This window comes from Alligator sinensis, unplaced genomic scaffold (genome assembly GCF_000455745.1).
Source record: "Alligator sinensis unplaced genomic scaffold, ASM45574v1 scaffold573_1, whole genome shotgun sequence".
NCBI classification, from domain to species: domain Eukaryota; kingdom Metazoa; phylum Chordata; order Crocodylia; family Alligatoridae; genus Alligator; species Alligator sinensis.
The window spans coordinates 509,730-535,548 of NW_005841877.1; the positions used below are offsets into that span (position 1 = coordinate 509,730).

Genomic DNA, 25,819 nt, shown 5'->3' on the forward strand with positions numbered 1-25,819 from the left:
CCAGTGTGGGGGTGGGCTGGAGCTGCACTTGGGATGGGTGGCGGCAGTGCTGGGAGGTGGGGCTATGGAGTGGGCTGTGGCCACCACATAATTCACTGTAGCCCCCCCCTCCCAGCACCACCTCCACCTGCCCCAAGTGCACCCAGGCCCAAACCCTCCAGCCCCATACTGCAGTAGCAGCCCGCCCTCATGCCACGCACATATCTGGGGGGCAAACACCCCCCCGCCAAGCTTCCCTCAGTGGTGCACACAGCTGTGGGAGTTGCCCCTTCCCCCCATGGCCCCCAGATGAGCTACTCATGGTTCCATCCCACGCTCCACCCCAGCTGGGCAGAGCCTGCCCTAGCCCCAGGTCTTAGCTAAGTGATAGCTGATAGTGTCAATTTTCCTTTTATCAGTGCACCTCTCAAACAAAAAAGATCCTCTAACAACTCAAAGAACCTTGTCTGCCTCTAATAACCAGGTACTTCTATTTTGTATTTAATGAAAAGGATCATTATGTGGTTGCCTGTGATATCAAATGACTGAACTCAGTGACTTAGGAGGTACTTTTCAATCTTGCATTTCTATTGGATTCAAGATCCCACTTTTATTACCTTTGATTTAAACCTGCTTGTTCATATGTGATCTGAGAGTTATTTGATTTTTTAGTACCACACTTTGTAGCATTTCATGGCAAATGATTAACTGAAGCTGCCTAAACCAAAGTGAAATAGTTGAAAATGATCCACAATGTTGCTCCTTATGGCACCCTGAGGTGCCATGAAATCTCTTAAAGAGCGCCACATTCAGCCACTGTGTGAGAAGGTAAATACTCTCCTAGCCTCATCTTGTGTCTTACTCCTGCCCCAGCTACCCTAGCGGTACCTGACAGTGAAAAAGCACAAGGCTGAATCAATTCAATCTTTGTAGGTTTCTGTAAACTGCCTAGATTGAACTGATAAGAAAGTGAACTAACACTCACTTTTCAAACCTGAAAGGCAGCCAAACCCCTGAAGTAGCCCATACCAGGAGCCAGAGGGCACTAGAATATGACTCCAAGACTACCAGCAACTGCAGAGAGCCAGGAGATAGGCAATTCTCCCAGCCATGCCCCTCCAGCCAGGTAAGGAGGGAGTGAAGGGAGAACTCCCTACACTGGACCAACAGCCAGAGTCTCCCCAGCACTGGGGAAGGGAAGAGGGGAGAAGCCCCCATGCAGGTGTATCTCCCTTTCCCATGCCCAGAGCTGGTTCCACTATCCATGCCACCTCCTCAGTCTGGGCCAGGTGCAGAGAGGGTGAGGGAGGAACCCCATCTGCACCCAGCACCAGACCCCCAGCTAGGGACTTCCTGGTGCAGGAGAAATGGGGAAAGGGGGCAGCCCCCAGTGGGGCATTTCTCCATCACCCACACCCCTTGCACCCAGAGCTAGAGCCAGGAAAATCACCTGTCTATGCCCCTACCTTGGCCAGCTAAGGAGGAAGTGGGAGAAAGGGAAAAATGTCCCCCCCCCCCCCCGGCTGTGGACCCCTATCCAGGCTGTTCTGGGCACAAGGGGGAGGCAGGAAGAAGCCCGCAGTGGAAGTCAGTTTTCGATCCTCCCACTCCCTCCTCAGCTGGCCTGCCAGGCACAGAGGGGGCATGGCCAGGTGATTGCCTCAGCTCTTGAGTTGGGCAGGGGAAGTAAAGCCCCCACTATGGGCTTTCTGGCAGCCAGAAGCTGGGGCAATCACCCAGCCATGCCCCCTCCTTGGCCAGCAGGCTAGCTGAGTAGGGGAAGGGCCCCCCACCCAACTCTGGACACCTAGTCATGCTGTCCCCAGCATGCAGAGGGAAGCCCACAGTAGAGCCCATTTTCCCCCACACCCCTTCCTCAGTTGGTCTGCTGGCTGAGGTCGGAGCATAGCCACATGACTGCCTCAGCTCACAGCTCAGGGAGGAATGGCGGGGAAAATGGCCCCTCCCTGCCTGGCTCCAGACTCCCAGCCAGGTTGTGCCAGGTGCACAGGGGGAAGCTCACAGTGGGAGCTGTTTGTTCCCTCAACTTCCTCCTCAGTTGACCTGCCAGCTGAGGAGGGGGCATGGCTAGGTGATCACCCCAAATCCTGGCTTGGGTGGGGGGGAGAGTAAAGCCCCCACTGAGAGCTTCCCCACAGCTGGGAACCAAGGTGATAACCTGACTATGTCCCCTCTTCAGCTGGTAGGCTGATTGAGGATGAAGTTGCAGGTAAAATAGCCCCTATTGCCAGCTATACCCACCCCCGCTGTGCCAGGCACAACCTGGCTGGGGGTCCAGAGCTGGCCTGGGATGGGGCACGGCCAGGTGACTGCCCCAGCTCCCAGAAGCAGGGAAGCCCATAGTAAAGTTAAATCAGGAGGGGATCTGGGACAGAAATTCTATATACCAGTTTGATCTAAGTCAGTTAAGTCTGATACTACATCCATCTAGGTTTATTTTAAACTAGTTTCAGCCATTTTGAAAGTGATTTTAGTGCACTGAACTTCTGTTTTCTTATAGGTTTAAACTAGTTCCTGATCACTTAAACCAGTTTATGTGTAACTTCTGTCCCTAGCCCTGGGGACTATAGCTGCTACTGCCTTCCCCCACACCCCCAGCAGCCTCTGTGCTGACCCACCTCATACTCTGGTCAGTGTGCCCTGCTGTTGGCAGGCAGACATAGAACCAGAGTTGTGTTTTTCACCCCAGCTCATGCCTTTGGCTCCAACACATGCTCCCAAAGAAGGGAGAGGCTGCTGGAATAAATGGCTTTGGTTGCTGGCATGTGAGCCCCTGAAGGAGCAGCCTCAGTGGTGGGGTCTGCCCTTTTGTCCTCTCAAGTATGGACCAGAAGCAAGAAGAGGACAGATGATGAAATAAAGAGAACAGAGAGAGGTGAGGCCCTTCCTTCATTGCCCTCACCTGGCTAGATCGTGGGTATTTAAATAGGGGTGTGCGAAACAGGCCATATTCAATTCAGATTTGGATTTGGCCCCAATCAGAGACAGTGATTCGATTCGTTGATTCGGATCACTGTCCCCGATTTGATTTGGCTGAATCTGAAGATGTGATGCTGATTCAGAGAATCAGCAATTTGGCCATAGACACAGCTTTAAATGTTTTTTCTACATACTTCATGGTACCAGGCATGGTTTGTGAATGCTGCAATGCTGGGGGGGATGGAGCGTCCCACAAGAGCACAGGGGGCCCCCCTGCATGCTTGGCAGTGAACGCAGAAGTGAGCTGGAAGTTATTCTAGTGCACTTCTAGGTCTGCCTGGGAGCACATTGGGGGGTTCCCCTGCACCCTCCAGCTCAGCGATCGGCCTCAGAAGGATCCTGGGTACGTCCCCAGACCCAGGTACCATTCACTGAGGCAAGTGGGCACGGGGGGCCCCCAAGCACACTCCCTGGTCCACTTCCAGGTCTACTGCCAAGTGCGCTGGGAAGCCCCGCATGCTCCTGTGGGATGCTCCATCCACCCCACCACTGCAGCATTCACCAGGTGCCTGGTACCCTGAGGTATGTAGAAAAAACAAAAACAAAACCACATTTAAAGCTGTGTCTATGTCCATATTGCTGAATCAGTTTGGAGGGTTCCATTTTGATTCAGAGAGATTGAAGGGTCTCCTGATTTGATTCAGGATTCGGAGATTCGACCACCAAATCGGGACAAATCTCCACAGAATCGAATCAGGGACCAAAGCTTTGCACAGCCCGAGTATTTATATTTCTGCAGTTATCCCCCCAAATATTGCTTTTCAGAACTGGGTAGGAATGATTTTAAAATTGTTGCAACTCCCATCCTTAAGATCATCAATCAGTATATTCAGGGGATGTACAATCACCTTTGTCTTCTAAGAGATCTACAAGATTGGAAATTATTTCCTTTGTTACTGTAACACAAAAGCAAGTTAAAAAACACTTAGCATTATTTTTTTCTGCTTGCGCGCACACAAGGTATAGCCACAAACTCTTGATAATTTGCATAGGTGTTAAGCCATGAAATATTGTAAACAAGCGAGGGTAGTGGTAATAAAACAGTCTTGCTAGACAGGATTTTACAACAGATTCTCACACTGAGCTCCTGCTCTCATGCAGATAGTTCTGTCTATGTATTTATTCTATGCCATTTTCTACTAAACAAAGAATGGTAATATTTGGGCTTCTCTCTCATAAAATAAGGTATTTCAGGTGGCACCTACATATAAAAAGTTGAACATACAGTTTAGCTACCTCTTTCCAGTTAGAGAATTTCATAACATTGTACATACCTGGTTTATCCATAGCTCATTAGAAAGTTTTAATAAGGGAATAAAATCTAAATAAATGAAAAATGTATACACATATATGTCTTACCTCTTCCCACTGGTGGATGTATCTAATTAATCTTGAAAGCCGCAATAAACGTAACAAGCTGAGAATTTTTGTAAATCTCACAATACGAAGTGCTCTAGCTGTCTTGTAAACCTCTGAATCCATTCCTTTTTCTACAATAAGAAAGATATAATCCACTGGTATTGATGAAATGAAGTCAACTACAAACCAACTTTTTAAATAATTCATCTTAATGATCTTAGGATCCAGTATTATTTCAGAGCTGTCTTCATTGACAGTCCCAGTTCTAAAATTCATGATCAAGTCCAATAGAAAAACAGTGTCTGATGCCACATTGAAAATAATCCATGGTGTTGTTGTTTGCTCTGTAAAGAACGTGATTCCAACTGGTATGATGACAAGATTGCCAACCATCATTATAAGCATTATTAAGTCCCAGTAAAACCTAAAAGGGAAAAAAAAAAAATCAGAATTGTCAATATGTTCTAAATATATAACCAAACAATTTCATATTGCCTGCTTAAATTTGAAGCTCTTTGGGGCAAATTACCCGTCTTCAGATCTGTCTGCAAATCATCCAAATGCGCTTTTATCATTACATAAATCAGTCAACAATAATGCAGTAAAATCAGTGGTAGTTTTACTTAAATAAGGACTACATGCTTATATCCACATATAGGTGGATAGCTAGGTCTGAAAGTTTAATTTATTTTAATAATGCTGTTTCACATATAAATCATGTGACACGACACATATATAAACATTAAAGACGACAAAAATTATAAACATTACATGATTTTTCTATTTCTTCTTACTAATGATTGACATCTGGGATAAATGCAGGATTGTGACACAGAATTAGTTTATCACTCCATGGCATATCTGAAAGTTAATATGTGGCACTTATTAGATTTCCCCAGCCCCCCTGTCAAAATCTATCAGTGTTGTTACATAAGTAATACTCATACCTGGTGTCAATCACAGCCTATGAATTTCTTTCTTGGCTCTCAAATCTTATCTTAGCAGATAAACTTGCTAAGTGCAAGTAACTGTTCCATCATTAGAATAAAATTATGTACACCCTGAAACAAAATGGAGCATATACACTTACACCCCTCCCTTCAAGATAATGTAGATTTGTGAGTTAAGGGGCCAGAACTTGGTAAAGAATGGTAGGAATCTTTAATGAGTGAGATATAAAGCAATTCACATGAGTTACTTTTAGGTCAACCTAATGGTTAAGAATGAAATTTTATTAGCACAAGCCTTTTGGATGTTTGATATTCAATGCAAGCTGAAACCCAAAAATTTTCTCGAGGGCAACAAAACTGGTTTAATTTATTGAATGTGGGTTACACTAAACTATATGGAGTGTATACTAAACAAATGACCATGCTACAAATGGATGTAAGACATCATTTTGGACTTATTCTAAAGCCACCCTTTCGACATATTGTAAAGTCATCCTGAAATAATAATTAATATTACAGATTACTTTAAGATAGGTGTAGTACTTCAATATTTATATAGGTGCAGAATATAAAATCATGCAACTAACTTGATAAACCATTAAACTGAAAGGCAAAAGTGGAGTTCACAGTAGAATGACCAGGAAGGTCCAGATTTTAAGAATCTGTACTTCATGAAAAGTCTAAAAGAGATTAGGCTCTGTTATCCTTAGAAAGAGCAGACAAAGAATCTTTAAACTGATGTGTAAAACTATAGAAAATGGACCATTACAAGGACTTGTGTTGGATAGTTTGGATAGGGATAGTGCTGACTCAAGCAGGGGTTTGGTCATAATTTTCTATGATTCAATGACTGCACTCGTGGTCCTGGTTGGTGATCTTTGCCCGGAGATTGACAGGGGAAATTGTGCCTTGCTTATCTTACTAGATCTTTCAGCAGCCTTAAGTAGAGTCAACCATGAACTGCTGATAAAGTGTTCATAAGACTTGGTGTGTGTTTTTGGGACAGCTCTATATAGTTCTATTACTTCCTAGCAGGGAAATCTCAGAGAGTGGTGATGAAAAAGTACTCATCGTCCCCTCGGGACCTTTCCTGTGGAGTCCCCCAAGGCTCCATCTTGGCACCCTTTCTGTTCAATGTTTATATGAGGCCTTTGGGAAATACTGTTCAGAGATTTGGAATGAGATGCCACCAGTATGCTGATGACACCCCACTCTACCTCCTCTTTTCTGACCCTGGCCCCTAGAGTTGGATCAACTGAAACTGAATCCAGACAAGACAGAAATAATTGTGGTGGGCAGATCACCTGACATTGTGGCTGGATCACCTAACATTAATGGTCTTGTCATTCAGGTTTGCAGTTTGGAGAGCTCCTGGATCCTCTGCTGCAGTATGTGAATCTTCAGGTGGCAGTGGTAGCTAGAAGTGTCATTTCCCAGCCACCACTGCATCTGGGGAGAAGGTTGCTTTCTTTAAGATTCAGATGTAGCTGCCATAACCCATGCCTTCACAATGGCAAGACTAGATTACTGCAATGATCACTACATGGACCTACCCTTGAAAACCATCCAGAGGCTACAGCTGGTATAAAACAGAAGCCCACCTTCTGATGGGGGTAGGCCACAAGGAGCATATAACTCCACTCCTCCAGCATCTTCACTGGTTTTCAGTAGCTTTCCTGAGCCCTACATACCTAGGGGACCACTTCCTCTCTTAGCCTCATCCCAATCCCTTAGGTAAACCAAGAACAAGCCCCTACAAATACCACTAGTATGTTAAGTCCATGTGGCCAAAAACACGTGAGAAGTTAGCACAGATGCTTCAGAGAAAGGTGCAGGAACTATTGCAGTAGACTTATGGGTTAAACAATCTCCCCAGGTTCTGAATTACCTTTGGTACTATTAATGAGAAACAGGTTGCAAAGTGAAAAAAAAACCAAAGAGATTTCAGGTAGCCAAGGCATTTAATAATACATTTTTTAACTTGACTCCAGGCAGAAAATGCTTACCAAACCTCAGAGCATGGAGAACCTGCAGAGTTGCTAGACAAGTTGCACTGAGCTAAAATGGCCAGCACAATTTGTGATTCTGGCCCCAACAATAATCCAACATGGGACTGCACAAACACATACCACCACAGTAAATTGTGAGTCCTTATCCTGTGCCTAGTAGCAGATTAAGCATAAACCCAATGCAGGTAACCCCACAGGTTACCTGCAATGAGAGGGCAAGTCACTTTGTCCTGCTGCTCCCTGGAATGATACAGAGTAAGTACACATTGCTTCTCCAATACTCTCAAGAGTGGTACCAGAAAACCTTCTCTGCAAATGCCAGACCCCAGAAGTGAGGCAATGAAGCCACCCTGAAGGTATCTCCAACAATCAAGTACCATTGGTGCAAAGGTAAGAGCATTTACCAATTCAAACCATATTTCTCAGTCTGGTCTCTGGTCAATCTGCAATGCTTCTAAAGGATGTGGAATTCACTTTGCAAAATGAACAGCCTTACCTGTAATTCTGTGGAAGTGATAATGGTCCTTGGTGAAGTAACTTTCATAGCAAAGTCACTGCTTTTATTTAAATGCATTGCCTTATTTTACTCTGACTATACATAAATCATAAAGGAGTCTATTTCTAAGCATCCAGAGGGTAACAAGGTGATCAAGAACAAGTCCTCCTTGATCAGTATGATTTTCCTCTATAAAAAGAGACAGACTTTTTGGTTGGGGGAGGCAGAAGGATATATAGCAGTGGATGTAACATACCTCAGCATTAACAAGGCTTCTGACACTGTCCCCCATGACATTCTTATTAGTAAGTTAACATAGTCCAGATGAAAAGTACTGGAAGATGATGTCAGACCAGGCTTGAACCCAGTACTTTGTTCCAACCATCACAGCCACCTACCACAACCCCCCATCCTGCTGTTCCCAAAGGCTGAATAGGCCTACCTAAAGACTTCATCAGTGCCCAACTTGTCAACCACCCCCTGGTACTAAAGTGGCTGGCTCCTGTCACTGGACCCTACACTTCCCCTGTATAAAATCAGACCTATATAAAAAAAATCAGGGAAAGATATAGGAAGTGTCCAGGGGTATAGGTTGTAGCCATGTTGGTCTAAGGACATACACAGACAAGGTTCTTTGGGTGATATTTTTTATTCTGACCAACTTAAATAGTTGGAGAACAATTTTTAAGCAACCTTTCAGGTTCAAAAACCCTTCATCAGGCTAAGGAAGTTTCAGGAGTAGGTGTGTGCTCTTCCTGGATGGAATGAAAAGTAAAGAAGCCAGAGGCTATGCTGGTATGGATAAAAGATAGGCAGTCAGTGAAAATGTAGATTGAGGAGTCAAGGGGGGAGAGACAGGCTGGGTGGGGGGGAGAGAAGGGGGATGAATAGTGGAGAGGTACCTGGGAAGTCAGCTGTCAGGCAGGTTATAATGCGTCATAAATCCAATGTCTATATTTAGTCCGTGACTTTTAGTATCCAGTAGGTTGATGACGTGGAGTTCATAGGCTCGTCTCTGGGAAGTGTTTTGTAGGTTTCCTTTGAGGATCAGGACTGATAGATTGGAGAGAGAGTGGTTTTCTTGTGAGAAATGTGCCCCCACCGGTAATTGGGTATTCCTGTCTTTGATAGATTTCCGGTGTGCGTTCATTCTGGTGCGCAGTTGTTGTTTGGTCTACCCTACGTATGCTCCATCTGGGCATTTGGTGCATTGGATGAGGTATATTACATTTCTGGAGGTGCAGCTGTAAGATCCAGGAATGCTGATGGCTCTGTTGTGGGGTGTAGTAATAGTGGGGGTGGTGGAGACGTGCTGGCAGGTTTTGCATTTCTTGTCCTGGCACGGTCTGGATCCATTTGGTGTGTTCTGGGCCTGAGGAAGTTTGCTTCTGGTGATGAGGTTGGTGAGGTTCGGGGCTTGTTTGAAAGCTAGGATGGGTGGCTCTGGGAAGATCTCTTTAAGAACAGGGTCTTTTTCTAGTATGGGTTGCAATTATTTGAGGATTTTCCATATGGATTCGAGGGAGGGGTGATATGTCATAACCAGCAGTGTGCAGTTTGTGGGCTTTTTCTTCTGTACTACAGCAGTTCTTCACGTGGTATCCGGGTGGCTCTTTCAAAGGTGTGATCTACCTCTCTGAAGAAGTGTCCTTGTTGGGTGAAAGCCTTTTTAAGATAGGTGCGGTGGCAATCCCAGGTGTTCTCTTCAGTGCAAATTCGGTGGTATCTGAGGGCTTGGCTGTATATCACAGCTTTTTTGGTGTGTTTAGGGTGATTGCTGGTCCTGTGCAGATATGTATGTTGGTCTATGGGTTTCTTGTCCAAGCACTCTTTTTGATCCTAGAATGCACTGTTTTAAACTCTGGTTGTTTCTTGACCTCCTGGTTCTCCAACTTCACTTACTTGTAGGCTTCGCTCCCCTCTTGATCTCCTGGTTCACTGACTCAGCTCACTTATGGAACTTGTTTGCCTTTCGACTCCCTGCCTTTCTGATCTAGCTCATTGCTAGATTCTGTTGCTCATTCTAACTCCAGCTTTTACAACAATTGAGTAGCCTTGATCCTGATTGCCACCCAGGTCTGGCTGCCTATGTCCTGGTACTGATAGCTATCTATATAACTTGTTAGATTATCATGCTCAAACAGCAGTCAATGGCTCAATGTCCACTTGGGGGAAGGTATCAAGTCGGTTTGTCTTGTGTCTGGTAATGTTTAAAATCTTCATTAATGATTTGGAAGGTTAGGTTGAGTGCACAGTTAGGAAATTTACAGATGACATCAAGCAAGCAGACTTGCAGACACTCTAAAGGATATATATGAATACACAGTAGAAAGTGAGAAAGCTGAAGTCATTATCTGTTCTTCATACTAGAAATGCTAAACACACATACTACAGAAGAATGCAAGTAAGTTTAAAACAGGAAATAGTCATATGTCCCTAACTCAATAAACTGACTCTAAGGCATCCAAGTACTTTTAAAGCTGAATAATCTGATGAGAAATTTCACACTGAAGATGTTTTATTGAAAAAGGCCAGTTTATTGACCCTGAAATGTTTTGTTTGAGACATCTTAGTGACCATATCTACACAAGATGCTGACTACACAGTTGTTACTGTGTAGTCATTTAGTACTTGCATACACAAATACTAAATGACAGCACAGCAACTGGTGTTAGTGCACAGTAGCATCCCAAATGGCGTTTTTGGTGATGCTGACTGCACAGTAGTTCATTACTACTGTGCAATAGAGCTGTACAAAGCTTTGGTCAATGGTTTGATTGGGTAGAGATTCGGCCCAATTCGGTGGCTGTATCTCCAAATCTGAAATCGAATCAGGATACCCATTAAATATCTCTGAATCGAATCGGAACCCTCCGAATCGATTCGGAAAGATTTGGAGATTTGGACATAGACACAGCTTTAAATGTTTTTTCTACATACCTCAAGATATCAGACGGCTCATGAATGCTGCAATGGTGGGGCAGATGGAATGTCCCATAGCAGTGTGGGGGGCTCCCCAGCGCGCTCAGCAGCAGACCTGGAAGTGGACCAGAAGCACTTCCAGTCCACTTCCGGGTCTGCTGGGGAGTGTGCAGGCACCCCCCCCCCACTCAGCGACCGGTGCCTCCTGGGTCTGGGGGGGGCATCTGGGGTCCCCCTGTGGCTGATCGCAGAGCCAGGGGGGCCTGGGAGGGCCCCCCGCGTGTTCTCTGGTGGACCCAGAAGTGGATCAGAAGTACCTTCGGTCCACTTCTGGGTTTGCCACTGAGCATGCGGGAGGAGAGGCTGCTCCTGTGGGACGCTCCATCTGTCCCAGCATTGTAGCATTCACGAATCATGCCTCATACCACAAGGTATGTAGAAAAAACATTTAAAGGTGTGTCTATGGCCGAATTGCCGATTCTCTGAATCAGCATCGAATCTTCCGATTCGGATTTGGCCAAATCAACTCGGAGACAGTTATCTGAATCAACTATTCAAATCACTGTCCCTGATTTGGGCTGAATCCAAATCGAATATGACCCATTTCACACGTCTACTGCGTACTAGTGTCGCATCATGCTTCATGTCATGCAATGCTACTGTGCTGTATGTAGTAATGAGCTACTGCGCAGTCAGCGTCTAGTGTAGCTGCAGCCAGTTTCAACAAGCTTTCATTTGTAAAACTTTCTAGTTAGAAAGCTTGTCTGCTTCAGAGCTACCAACTCTGTTATCTTTTGGCTCAAGAAGCTTGCACATGCTGGGTCAGTTCCAAAAGTTGACATCCAGACAGGCCCCAGCAGCTGTTCAATTAAACTGATTTTCTTGTTCATTTAATTGAAAATGCTAGCAAGAGATCTTTTACTCACTGGAAATAAGGAAAAAATTAGAAATCAGAACCCCCTCCCCACACCCCAAGGTTCTAATTCTGAAGTTATCTGCTTGAAGTTAAGAAAATATATCCCTAAAATACATGGATATTTTTCTTCCATCTTTAAAATAGTAATGACAACTCTTATCTGGAATTAAAGTAGTAGCTCATGGAGGCAGTGAAATAATTCATCCAACAAAAAATGTTGCTCTCCTCAAAGACCAATTATGATTTTATCAAATTAGTTTATATGATATTATACAATACGTTCTCAGAGACTTTGTTTACTTTCTATATAGTATTCAACATTGGTAATCTGAGATGTATGGATCAGTTGTGAATAAACATGCAAATCTGATGAGCAACTTCTAGCTGACAGCTCACTGAAGTCAGTGACAGATTATGCAATCCCTTCAGCTGACTTTGATCAGGGCCATCATCAAGTTACTAGCATGAATGCTTCACAAATATAAATGCTATGTAAGCAATCATAGGAATGCCCCTGGAAAGTGAACATCAAAACACATGAAAATGGAATATTTTACAGTAAATCTATCCTTCATTACATATTTGTAATACTAATTATTTGCAGTAGTATGGAGGTGTTGTTGCAGTGTATGAGGCCAGGGTTTTTTTTTATGATGCCTTTTATTGGTGCCGAAACTGAAGATGCAATAATCTGGTAGGGTTTTGTCATGTGAAAGCTCATGCCCAGCTAGGCTAATGAAGGTATTTAGATTCAGATGTCAAGTACCACAACTAACATGCCCATAAAGTCAGTGACAGTGTGGCACAGGAACAAAGTCTTCCTGATATTTATCCCTTTCACTCTAACTGCTAGGATACAATACCTCTTATGAGGTAGCTTCTTCCTGTTTTACTTGGTTGTGTACAAATAAGAAAAAAAAACCCCAAAAGCTCAAGTCTAATACTGAATTATCACTATTTACAGTTTCCTAATTGACAGCCAATTTATACAGAGAATACTTGAGAGAAAAGCACTCCCTACTGTCACATTAGAATGTCCAATTTACAAACATTCAAAACTGTTAGAGACATGTATTTCATCTACAAATATTCTGGTTTCTCATTAGAATGCATGCATTAATTACAAATTTTGTCTTAAAAAAATTCTAAGGAATTGCACATTTAGCTGGAACCCACATTCAGAAGTAACCTAAAAAGATAAAGTTAGAAACTGCTTTTCACAATTATTGCCAACAAAAAACACACTGTAAAAAAGGAACTGCATGCACAAAGAGAACTAAAACATTCGTAATGATTTGTTATCCACTTCCATATAAAGGTTGTTATTCTTTAAAACCTTTGTAGCTATTAAACTTGCCAGTATACAAAGAAAAAAATAGTTCATTTCAGAATTCCACAAGTTAGGATCGTTATAACTTATCCAAGCCCCCTCCCCCCCATATCACCACCATTTTACCATTCCATTTCTGCTAAAGGTGGGGAGGGAGGGAGTGTGGATAAATGTGCTCTGTTTATTCTCAGAGCAGGCATGGTACAGAAAGCAATAATGGAAGTTATCCCGCAGCCATCATCAACATGTCTGACTCATGTTTTAACAAAACCACTCCAATGCTTTGATTAGTTCCCTTTCAATCCTTGCTGCATCTGCCAACAAATTTGTTTAGCCAAAACAGTAATTTTTATTATGTGAACATTTGTCTTCAAGGAAGAATAACTAGAACCAGCAACTCATTTCACACAAACCAAAGCTCCGTAAGATGTTGAGTATTTTGGTTGCTACTGAATTTGGTTGAATTTGAATTTGAGATCTAAAAATCAAGCTCCCTATAGCAATATAAATTGTCTATCATTTACCTGAGTTGGTAAACAAGCAGGGACATGAGATCTATTTTGGAAGGATGTGATATAACAGAAACCTACTGCATGGAAGACTTGCCAATCTCACACTAATGGAAAATGGGAAAATATTTCCACAAACTGGATGCAAAAAACAAGTTCTCACTAGGTCAGACTAGAAAAGGCCTTTGATGGATTTTTTTGTCTCTCTCTGAAGCATGGTTCATGGTTTTGTCCAATTAATTCTATGATGAATCCATGTACCTGTATTGATTGCTTTAAGGAACAGGGGAGAGCCAAACCATAGGGGTGAATACATTACATCATCTACATCTCAGTTGAATTTTTTTATATAGCAAATACAGTAACATAGAGCAAAAAAGGATTTCTTGTTTCCATTAAGTCCAGGCCCCTACACTTGTAGGCAATCATGAAATAAATGTTTGTATAAGACTCCATAAGAAAATCTGTCCATCCTCCTGTATCCTGCAGCTACAGGGCATTAGCAAAACAACTAGGTAAGGAAATCATTAAGTAATATATGTTCAGATTGTTGTATACAAATCCTATCATTCATATCCTAAAACTAAAAGGGCTAATGCTTGAAATACAATTTAAAAGTACTGGAACTGGACTAAGAAAATATAAATTCATTGAAATACTGAAAGGCCCATTCGTGATCAATATGCTACGTTCCTGATGAATTCTATCTTTCTTTGAGACTGAACTATTTCAAACAAGAAAAATACACTAAAAATGTAGAATTTCATAACTGTGTTTTTCTTCCAATTTGCTTTTTAAAAAAATCCAAAATAAAAAAGAAACCACTTTACAGCAAAGAAGAAATGTGCTAATTTTCAGCCTGAAAGCTAAAAGATTGATAAAGCTATAAGTTTCTCAAAAGAACCTGCACGAATGAGAAAAACTCATTCAACTTTAACTATAGGCTTTGTTACACGCTCAACCTATAAATATTTATCAGAAAAAAAAAATATAAAGAGAATTATTTAACAATATACTTCTCCACCAGCAAGCTCTATATTGTGGTTGAGTGTTTTGTTCTCTGCTATCGACTTTGAAGTCTCTTGGTACAAAAATGGTTTCTCTCTGATCTTTGAGAGTTCAAACAAAGTATTCCCTATTCCTTAATGACTTTGCACAGCACGAGTGCTGTTTCTTTACATAATCCACACAAAGTATAGGTTAAGGGTGATGAAGAAAAAAGTGTTTCCCTGAAAGTAAAGTTGCCTATAGCAGTAACCACAGATAAGCTGTTCTTAAATAAGCACTCAAAGAAATTTCAGTCACAGGCCTATGATCTGAGACCACAAACAGCATTTTATTTTGATAAACTTAAAAAACAAGAATTCTTCCTTAACTTGGTGATCAAAAAAAAAAGAATTAAAGTTCTATTCAGAATGTCACAAATTCAATTGACTAATTTTAACAAATAGATTTTCATCTGTCAGCACAAGACATTTTACTTGAGATAAAACACTTTAATGACAATTTCAAACACAAATATTCCTTAAGATGTCTAGTTAAATTTTAAATGAGACAATGTTAAATTTCCTTTAGTTTATACAACTAAGTTTGATTGTCATATATGAACAATTTAAACAGGCTGACTAGAATTTAAGTAAAAGCCCTATAATAACTGGAATAGCCAATTCGATGTTAATTATTCATAGATGAGGAATGGGAAGAAACAAACCTAAGTATTTTGCTAATATGACAAAAAGAATCTCTAAACAACTGAAAAAGATACCCCCAAATTGGAAATCCATTTTGAATATGGAAAGAAAGAAACTCTTAAGAGAAAAAAAGTGCATCCACACTATTAACACAAAACAGATGTTTTCCCTTGAGGTATCAGAAATGCCTGAAACACAAGAGTAATTGTTTGTTGTTGCTCCAGCTGCTCACAACCCCCCCTCCACTCCACCAGCTGTGGCTGCTCACCACTTCCCCCCCACCCCTGCCCACTGGCTCCAGCCTTCTTCACCCCCCAGGACCCTTAGGGATGGCTCTGGTTGTTGCTGTTGCTTTTTTGTTTGCTTGTTTTCTTTTTTAATTCACTACAATCTTAGTCTTATTAAAAGGGGGCTTTAGGAAACTACAGGCCAGAATGTCAAAGGTATATAGGCACCTAGCACTTTAAAGGCATGTAGTGCCAAACTCCCACTGATCTCAAGGAAGTGAGATACCTTTAAGGATCTCGGCCCTGCCCTTTATTGATCTTATAGGGAGTTATGCACAAAACAATTGCCTCAAGAATGAAGCCTCAAGAAGTTGTCCCGAGTTGCCTCACTACAAGGGATTTTTCAGGAAGTCTTGGGACCCTCTAGGTTAGCTAGGCATTAAATGTACCTTAGATACCTAAATACATTTCTAGATCTGGGATGCTGTGCCTATGTCTACCTTAGGTACATAAATACCTAAAATACCAGTCTCTGGGTACCTAAACTCTGGCTGATGTACATAAAATAACTTTGGAAAATGGGACTTAGTTCCTAGAGCTAATTTTACAATGGTACCTGTGTGTCTATGTACACAGAAGAACACACCAGGATTTAAAACAAGTGTCTAAGTTGGCGAAGTCCCCAGTGCCCAGATTTCACCAATAATAAATGGCAATAGCAGCAACTCCATCTGAAAATCAAAAAAGAGATTCAAAAGCATCATTTAATTTCAGGCTCCCTCCCAATTCAAAATAATTATTGTATTTGAAAGGTTTATTGAAAGAAAAATAGATCATATGTTTTCAAAGTCAACTATAGGGATGATGGAGGGAAAAGCTCTCCTTAAATATGTGCTGTTCAGTAATTTTGGAAACAGAAGCTTTGATTATGGTGTAAATCCAGTGCCCACACTGAAGGCTGCATTTTGGCAGGACCTAGTAGAATTAAATCTGAAACAAGCACAAAGTCTATAAAAGCCATATGTTAGTGACCATAAGAGGAGCATCTGCTACTATTTTAACAAAGTTCATTGTACATTTTCCACCTAGACCCTTTCAGCTTTCTAGGACCGCTGTGGATTCTACAATGCCTTTGGCTCTTTCTTCTTGAACCAATATTCCACCCTGCAAAGAGCCACAGGGAGGGAAGAAGAATAGGTTGATACAAGCCTTCTATACCTCTTAGTACTTCTCCTTGCACAATCTAGCCTATATTGTAAAGGAAGCTTAAAAGGCTTAGTGGCAAACTTAGGATAAGTTATGATTTCAGAACAGTCCCAAAGGATTATTAAAAAGCAACACACCCAAAGGAATATTTAGTATATCTACATAGCATTCAAAAGTCCTTCATTAAAAGAAAAATCATCTACAATCAGGGGTGATGCACTAGTGCACTTGCACCCTCCTTTGATTCGTGCTTCATCCAAAGTTTAAAGCCGGCTGCCATCAGAGGCAGTAGTAACTATGAGGGAGTCAATTGACTGCATGGTTCATTATAATTTGCTTAAATTCCTTCAAAACTCTTCATTCCACGTGTATCAATGACACATTTTCCTCTTAAATGGTTTTAAATGGTTTCGCTACTGTAGTTACCCTTTCTTTTGCAATGCCCTGTCTGTTGCTGCTCCCAGTGATGTAGCTCCCAGTTAACATTCCTGAAGACTGTTTCTTAACTCTGGCTAAAAACATGGACTCACGTGAACTCAGGTGTGGAAATATAAATTCAGGTGAACATTAGCTCAGCTGTGGAAATCACTTTCAATGAAGCATTGTAAGAAATGCCAAGAAACTAAACAAGGCTTGATTTTGTTTTATGAATATGAAAAAGACATGCACTTAACTGTAATAATTCCAGGCCTTATGAAAAACACCTTCTGATTATTTTGCCTATTTTATTGTTTTATGTATTATATATGATATGGCAAATTAATGCACATTCCAATAAAGTTTGGGGGGCGGGGGGTTGGGGGGGTTGTTGATTTTTTTTCTTTGCTTCAATATTAAATTGAATATTCAGGCTCATACATATTATTGAAGCTTCTGGTTTCTTTTTAACTAAAAAAAAAAAATAAATGTATTGTGTGTTATATGTGATGATGTACTACACCATCTTTACCACTCTGTCTTTTCAAAATCTTAGATCCACCCATATCTACAATCAAGAGAAACCTGTAAACAAATTGTGGAACCAAACAGGGACAGCTATTTCAGGAGACCTAAGGATTACCAGGATAAGAAACAAGAATAGGAAACACTGTTTTACATACATTTTATCTTGAAATTGAGGGGTTGGGTGAGCAGAAAAGTTATAGCCGACATCCATAAATGATTTGCTGGAAAGCCCTAGAATGTTTTACTATATTCTGACTAATTTCCCGGATAAAACATTGGAGGCATTTCAGTCATAATTTAAAGTTCAAGTTTTTTGCAGCATATTCTACAGCTGTACAACTCTAGAATGTATTTGGCTTTATCATTCTATAAAGTTTGTTATTAGTCTTTCTGAATACAGGATTCAAATCTAATTACAGTAATAAATCCCTCATTCACCTTAGATATATAAAGAGACAGATATAACTGTACCTCTTTTTGGACTGATTATCAATATGGAAAAGGAACTGATAGAAAAGTAACTTAAAGTCCTATGGTAATTCAAGAAGCACCTGTAATACAAAATGATGCAGAACAGTCCCTCTGAAAATTCACTGAAAGAACGGATACAATTAAAATCTAATAACTTGGGTGCTTGCAAGAATAAGTAATTTAGTTCTCACTTGTCTTACAAATGCAACTTTTACTATCTCCTGCCGTCAAGCCTTTCTATATTTTGACCTCTTTTTAAAGAAAGAAGTATGAACCTGTTGCTTTAATAAAATGAGTGTTCATGCTTGAATACTTTTCTGTGTTTTGCATCCATGTCCATTTATTTCTTCTATGATGCTGGAGCAGAGATATAACTGAGCAATTAAGCAAACAGCATAAGGCAGTGGCAGGCTGCAGAGTCAGTGGTGTGCTGGCACCTGGGGTAGTAGCTTGAGTTAACATTTTCAGCTGTGTTGTTTCCTTTCATTGTCCACAGTCCTATTATGACCTTTCTAGATAACTTTCATTTGGACCTATGTTTCCTATGTGTTTGTTAACCATCTAAATTTGCTCTGTTTCACAAATCTAATCAAAGTTGAAAGTACACCAAAGCAATATTCACCAGCGTTGGAGGCATTCAAGTACAGATGCGTGTTTGCATCGTTCTTAATATAGTGGGATGGGGGGAAGAATAGATTCTAGAAGCTTTTTTGACTATAAGTCCTAAATTGACTGAGAGTTGAGAAAGAAGCATCAGAGTTTGAACACTTCACTATGGTGACAGAAACAAAATCTGTAGATCTATGTGCATGATTCAGTCTCAGGTCTGAATCCTCAAAAGCACCAAGGACTTGCATTAGAGACTGTCCGCATACTTAAAAGTTTAGTATGTACGTCTCTACTGGCAAGACCAGTGGAACAAAATAACTTCTAAAAGGGGTCAAAATAGACCCACTTCTGCTGAAAATTGTATGTGTAATGAATCTCTCTCTCTCTTTTTTTTTTTTAAATATAAAAAAAAGCAAAAAACCCTAACCCCATGAAAGGCAAAACAATCCGACTTGACCATCATTCTCCAGGTTAAACCCCTTCTTTGCGCTCTGCTTTAACTGTCACTGCTCTCATACAAGGAGCACCTACCATATTTTGGAACAAGCGAAGCAAGCTATCATAACAAGAATCCCTTTCAGTATATAGTTTTTGTGATATAATTCTAATGTTTAGGATACGCATAGAAAATACAGCAGGTGGCCTGAATTCTATTAGACTATCATGAAACAACTTACTGGTTTGACATTTTTATTGGAAAAAAAACTACTACATAAGTTAGGTAGAAGTTATACAATAGAAGGACAATTTGAGTCCAGCTAAAAAGTTCTAATTACTACCAAGAATTTCACCAGCACAAATGAGAGCAGAATTTGACCATAAATTACTTAAATATGGAAAATGAACATAAAGATTTCTGTGGAAAAAAGAATAAACATTTTCTGAAAACAGGTCCATTTCGGGTTTATTCTGGTTGCACCAGGGACAAAGGTAATAATGTCATTTATTTATTTCACCCATAGCCATAAGACACAGAGCAGCTTCCAATAAAAACAAATAACCCAGAGAGGATTCCTCAAGTAACACCCCAAAACCCCAAGAATTCCAACTTCCCCACTTTCCTCAACTACCACCTTCCTGCACAAGCCCCCACACAAGCAAACCTTCCCATCAATTCCAACCACCTCCCGGACACCACTCATATCAAGATGCAGGATACAAGAATCTCCTTCTACCCCTCCACGCTCCCCACCTACTCACCCCACCCCCCCCAACTAATCCCTATGGCAGAACCAGCTCCGCTATTATCCCCTTTGAGCCTACAGCCCCATCACCCCTTCAAAGCTGTAGCTTTCAGGACCCTCCCCCCCAAAAAACACTTAACTCCTTTCCTTCCCCCAACAAAACACAAACACAAATTCCCCAATACTAACAAAAAAAAAAAAAATGAATATCTTCAGTCTTCACCTCAGGCACTGCCAAAGGGTACTCTTCTAGCTGCAGGTGCCCAGGGAGAACTGCTGACTTTATAGGGCCTGCAGGCTTGGCCAGATCCTTCTCCCCCACTTCAGATAGCCACAATGAGGATTGACTTGGGCCCCAACTCTCCAACAGAAGGAAGGTGGATGGGGAGAGTAAGTGATAGTACAGTTCTTCAGCATAAGGAGACCCATTGGCTTTGCAGGGCCTGCAGGCTGTCTTGGTCCTTCCCCTCTTCTCTTCCGTATTATGATTATGAACCAGGAAGCAGTTCTATTTCAAAATATTAGAAGCTTGTTTGACTTCATGGATTTTTACTATAATCACTCTCTTAACAGATTTTTCTTCTGTAGAAGCTAAATGCTGTCGTCCTTCAGGTAACACTGACATTGACTCAGGCTGAAACAATTTTTGGTCATTAACATACCTTGCTATATGTCTACAATGAGCCCTCCAATAATTAGGATACACTGATACACTTCAGTTTTTTAAATTAATCAAGCCTCTGGGAAAGAACCAAGGAAACAGATAGCTAAAGGACTTTCAAGCAATTAAGTACAGTACAGTTAGGTTAAAAATTAAACATTGCAAAGTAGGTTAAGAGTTTCCTCTCCTAAAAGTTGCATGTTGATAGATCAGAATGCTCCCAAGTGCTTAGTATGATTGAAAGCAGGGGAAAAAAGGACATTGCTTGATAAGTTTGTGCTTCAGCAAAGAAGGTAAATGTTTACCACTGTTGTAATTCCACATTTCATCATATTTAAACTTACCATTTCTACAGCAGTGTCCATCCAAGACTCTCAGTTCCTAAGCATTTATTAGGCTTCAAAAATTCCCTTGTAAACAAGATTTACATTTTGTTTTTGCAAGGTAAACTGAGAAACAGAAATGTAAAGCCTCAGATTTTCTAACCGATCCAAACTGGGCACTGAGAAACCTATCCAAACTGGGCATTGTGACAGGATTCACCTCTACAAGACGGTCACTGCTGCTATTCTGACCCTGTTCTGCCCTGCTGGTGTCTTGGGCCACCACCCTATGCTAGCCTGCTACACCTTGATGCATGGGCAACTGGTGCCTCCTGAGTCTGGGGAGGCATCAGTGGGGCACAACTGGGGAGGGGGGTCCCCCAGGGGCCAGCTGGCACTGGGAGTCCCTCAGCAGCCAGCCCTTCTGCCACTAATGTGCCTCCAGCGGAGCCAGTTTGGGCCTGGGGGGGGGCACTAGTGCTCTCTATGCTTCCCTACCAGCCAGAGCACACGTTGTTGGGGAGGCACCAGTGCTCTCAGGGGGGGCATGTACCCCGCTGTGCCCCCCCCCAACCACGCATCACCTATGCCTTGATGTCTAAACAAGAAATATGGGAGGTTGTCCTAGAGACCAGAGTAAGCCTTAGGTACTTCAGTCTGCTTTGCTTATCCCTGAGCAGTGTGTTCTGTTCCCAATCCCTGCCTGAGCAAGGCATTACTCTTTTGTCTTCTCTCTCTCTCATTGACAGGGCCCATGGACTCTGCCTCACTCTCCTTTTCTCTGGGTCTAGGCTTGTCAGCCCTGTCTCAATGTCATGGGACCTAGACCCTGTAGCTAATCCTCCATGTCTAGCAGGTACCACTTGCATGCTGCTAGCACCAACCATCATCCTGCTGACCCCAATTGCCATAGGGGAAGTAATTATGGCCTCCACAGCTACACCTGTGCCCCACAGATCTTTCCTCAACAAACTTCCCCAGAGCTCCTAGCCCTGTTTGAGCAGCAGTCCTCCAGGCACCTGTTTGTCCTTTCTACCCACCAGACCTCTGGTCCTAGCAGGTCTCTATCTATTTACTGGACTCCTAGCCCTGTCTCAACTTCTACTCATACAATCCACCAGGTCCTGGATCTTTGCAGGGCTTTCTTTCTAGGCTGAAGCCCCTTTTGTGCTTACTCATTGGGCCCCTGGCCCTGTCTCAGCTTCAGCCTGTGCAGCCTATGGGGTCCAGACCCTTATAAGGTTTTCTCTTGGCTTCAGCCCCTAAACCACTTGTCTTTGTCCCACATTGCCCACTGGGACCTAGACCCTTGCAGCTTTAGCCTACCAGGAATGGAGTACCTCCCAACCCTACCCATGGCCTCCAAACCATCCCAACCTTCCAGGCTAGGGACAGAAGTTACACATAAACCAGTTTAAGTGATCCAAAACTAATTTAAACCTGTAACAGAACAGCAGCTCAATGCACATAAACCAGTTTCAAAATGACTGAAAATGGGTTAAGACAAACCTGGTTGAATGTAGTATCAGACTTAACTGATTTGGGTCAAACCAGTTTATGGAGCTTCTGCCCCAGACCCTTTCCTGGCTCAAGTTAAATCACAGCCTCCCATCATCCCAGCATGCTTTCCAGCCCTGGGCTGGGCTGTGCCATCTGCTCCACAGAGCAGGGCTGGTTCTGCCCCCCTGATCTCTAGCTGGAGCCATGAGAGCTGGCTGACAAGGGGGTGAGGGAGAGGATAAGCCCGGATGGGGTTGCAGCCCAGTCCACAGCGGGGTAGTGTCCCCCCCAGGAAAGCTCCGGCTGGGGGCTGGGGCCAGGGAGGGTGGTTACACACCACTTCCCCTGTTCAAAATGTACTGCTGGCTGCAACTGTGGACTACAAATCCCCAAGGCACCTGGATGCAGTAAAAGGAAATTATGAGAAATCCTGCAGTGTCCTTGTGCTGTAATTTTGGACTGCAAATCCCAGAGACCTTGAGGGCAGCAGGAAGAAGTGAACATACAACCAGAGAGCAATGCTCTTGCACCCCCAGCTTTTAGCCTGAGCCACTGCGGGTATATGGATGCAATTTCTGAAGCAAAGGTAAATGTCTTTTCACTTCTGTTTCAGTTTAATCTGTGTAGTTTAAACTAACCCGCAAACACTGAATCCATTTAGCCTCGGGCTTTTTGACTGTCTGTACTCCAGTCAAAACATAAACACCTAACACAAAACCACTTGGGAGGTATTCAGCATCTCCTTCCTCCTTAGGATCAGGGCAAGTCTTAGCCTGTAGTCCTGGGCTAGGCTTATCTCCTTCCCCTCCCCATCTATGATCTCCTGACCTCTGGTCCAGTCGAGCTCAGGGGTTTCTCTTTTCCCCAATAAGCAGTTTATTGCTCTGGCCTGCTTCTGCCCTGCTACCTATCTCTCCTACCAACTGGGTTATTGCTTTGCAGCTAGCCTCCCTGCACCATTACACTTGCTCACTTCTAGTAGTAGGGGCAGAGGTCCACTGCTACAAGCACTCAGAAATCAAGCTATTCAAAATAGAGAAAAGAGTGAGCTTAAGCATATTGCCACAGATCACAGAAGTCACAAGGCCTCAAGAATCTTGGCTTTCAGTTCTGTGCCATGCATTCACACAATACATTAAGTTCCATTTCCTTCCACATATTCACTTCTAAGCTACCTTTATAAAAGAAAAAACAAGAACAAGGCTCTCCTGAAGTAGACAATGATTTTGCTTAATGTTACTGGCCAACAGTTAGTACAGTAAAAATCTGACAGATAGCTTTCACCTTATGTAACTGGCATCTTTTATTCCCAGCCCAAATATTCTGCTCAGTTTACAACATATATATTAGAAAATAAATAAATAAAAGTAACTCTACTACATTGTATTCAAAACTAACCATAAAGTAGCAAAGGATAGAAAACATGCTTTGATTAATTTACCTACTGCGGAGCAAATTTAAAAAAAACTCAAAAACATCACTTTTTAGAAGCCAAAAGAAAACAGTAGAGATGGGAAAGAATTTGTATTAGTCATATACACATACTCTTAAACATTGCAGAAAAAGTCTTATTGATACACACATTGCCACTTATTTAGCTAGCTTAATATTGAAAGGTTAAACCATTTTGCAGAAGCACAAAAATTGTTGTATCCTTCTTCACTGGTGCTCCAGAATGATAATGCAAAAATGTAACTGAAAGTAAAATGTTTCAGTTCGTGGAAGGATCTTCTCTGGGGGGTAAGGCAGGACAGTGGGTTTGGTGAGGGGAAGAAGTTTCTTGTATCTGGACATGGGATTGATGGCAGGGGTTACTTGTGTGGGGTTTCAGGCAGGTTAGGGTATGGTGGGGGAGAGCCACAGAGGGTGCAGTGGCATGGCTGCACCTCTCTTTCAGACTGGACTACATTGCAGGAGCTTACAAGGACTTCTTTAAATCCCCAAAGCAGGGAAGCATTCCCCTCCATGCTCAAAGGCACATCCCCTCTGCTCCCCTTCCCCTTCTTCCCCACCTGTTGCTGCTGCTTTCGCCACTGTCCTGGGCATGGAGGAAGATTCAAAATTGCTCCAGACTGCTCTTTTTAAAGTACCCACAGGATCCTGCAATGGTCTGCCAACACTGGTGTTTAGGGTGAAAGGGGGAAAGAGGTTGTGCACCGGGGGGGGAAAGCCACCCCCTGCAGCACATATGGCTGTTCCCCGCCACCCTTTTGCCAAATCTTAAATCTACGCACAATTGTAGCTATCAGGTTTTGTAGTGCTTATTGGGTAATCTTGTTTGTGAGTTGTTTGCTTATTGCAAGCTTCTCTGAGACTTCTGGATAGAGTATGGTACAACTCTAAGAAACAAATAAAAAGAAGAATTAAGAGTTTTACAGTGTCCCCTTCTCTTTCAGACAGAGTTCTTTCTATGCTACAGTAAAATATATTGTTGGACCTAAATTATCTATACCGTGATATTTGTTATATGTTTTGTAAACTGAGAACACTCTCCTATCCACAAAAAGAAGAGGGGAAATAATAGTATTCCAGAACACTGCATATCATCATTCTGGAGAAAAAAAAATGTAATGAATGGAATTTTATTCTAGGGCAACAGTGGCTACAATAAGGCTCTAGTGAAATCTTATAAATGTGCTTGGGCTGAAGCTTGCATTCTAGTTTTATCTTCTACCATAAGGATGGCATATCAGTAAAAATGAAATATTTTTTTCTAACTAATAAAGACAATCCTTTCCAGAGCCTCTGGGAAATGTGAGCTGGCTGCACAGCTTTTGGTCAGTGAAGCATGCTCCCCCTTGCATATCGCATATGCTCTGCTGATGCTGGTGAGGTAGTTGGGGTATGAGACCACGGCTCTCCCCCTCCTGGAACACCAAAAATACAACACAAAAAAATGCTTGCAACTGTTATTGAGATTCCTAAAGACATACATTGTTACCTGACTTTAAGCACCAAATTTGATAATAAACTAGTTATGATACAAACTAACAGGGATTACTCGGATTACATTGGATTGAATATCATTAATAAAACAATAAAAATCAAGTCTGAGAGAGACTTACTAGGTCTTCATTCCCAACATCAAGACAAGTTTTATTCCCTATAGGATATTTTCCATTTGTCTACACATGCTTTTATGTGCGCTTAAACTTAATGCACATTTGCATAAATTTAGGTGTGCATCTAAATGTGTACACACTAAGGCGCTAACACGGGTGTGTGGACCAATTTGGGGCTAAAGTTAGTTCCAAGTCAATGGACATGCTGCATTAAAGTGCATTAGTGAGTCTGCATGTTCGCTATTGCAACTTAGCTATTCACACATCAATCTGATACCTGCTTTATGCAAGTATCAAATGAAGGCTCGAATAACCTTAAAAAAAAAAAAAAAATCTCACCATTTTAAGGTGCATTAAGGGAATACACATATAGACATGTGCCTTAAATTGGGCTAATGCACATTAAATGTGCATATACAGATGTGCCCCCAATCTAGTTTGAAATGGCTAAAGTTATGGGGCTTCTAATT

The 25,819-nt window shown here is 42.0% G+C and overlaps 1 protein-coding gene across 1 annotated transcript in view; it reads right to left on the reverse strand.

The window, feature by feature from the left end:
- Positions 1-4,913, reverse strand: part of HCN1 (hyperpolarization activated cyclic nucleotide gated potassium channel 1) — a 291,127-nt gene extending 286,214 nt beyond the window's left edge. The window contains exons 1-2 of the mRNA XM_006017294.1: positions 4,834-4,913; positions 4,339-4,762 (exon numbers count right to left, since the gene is read on the reverse strand). Coding sequence (XP_006017356.1) covers positions 4,339-4,762; positions 4,834-4,913 — 504 coding nt within the window. The remainder of the gene's footprint in view (positions 1-4,338; positions 4,763-4,833) is intronic.
- Positions 4,914-25,819: the final 20,906 nt, after the last annotated feature.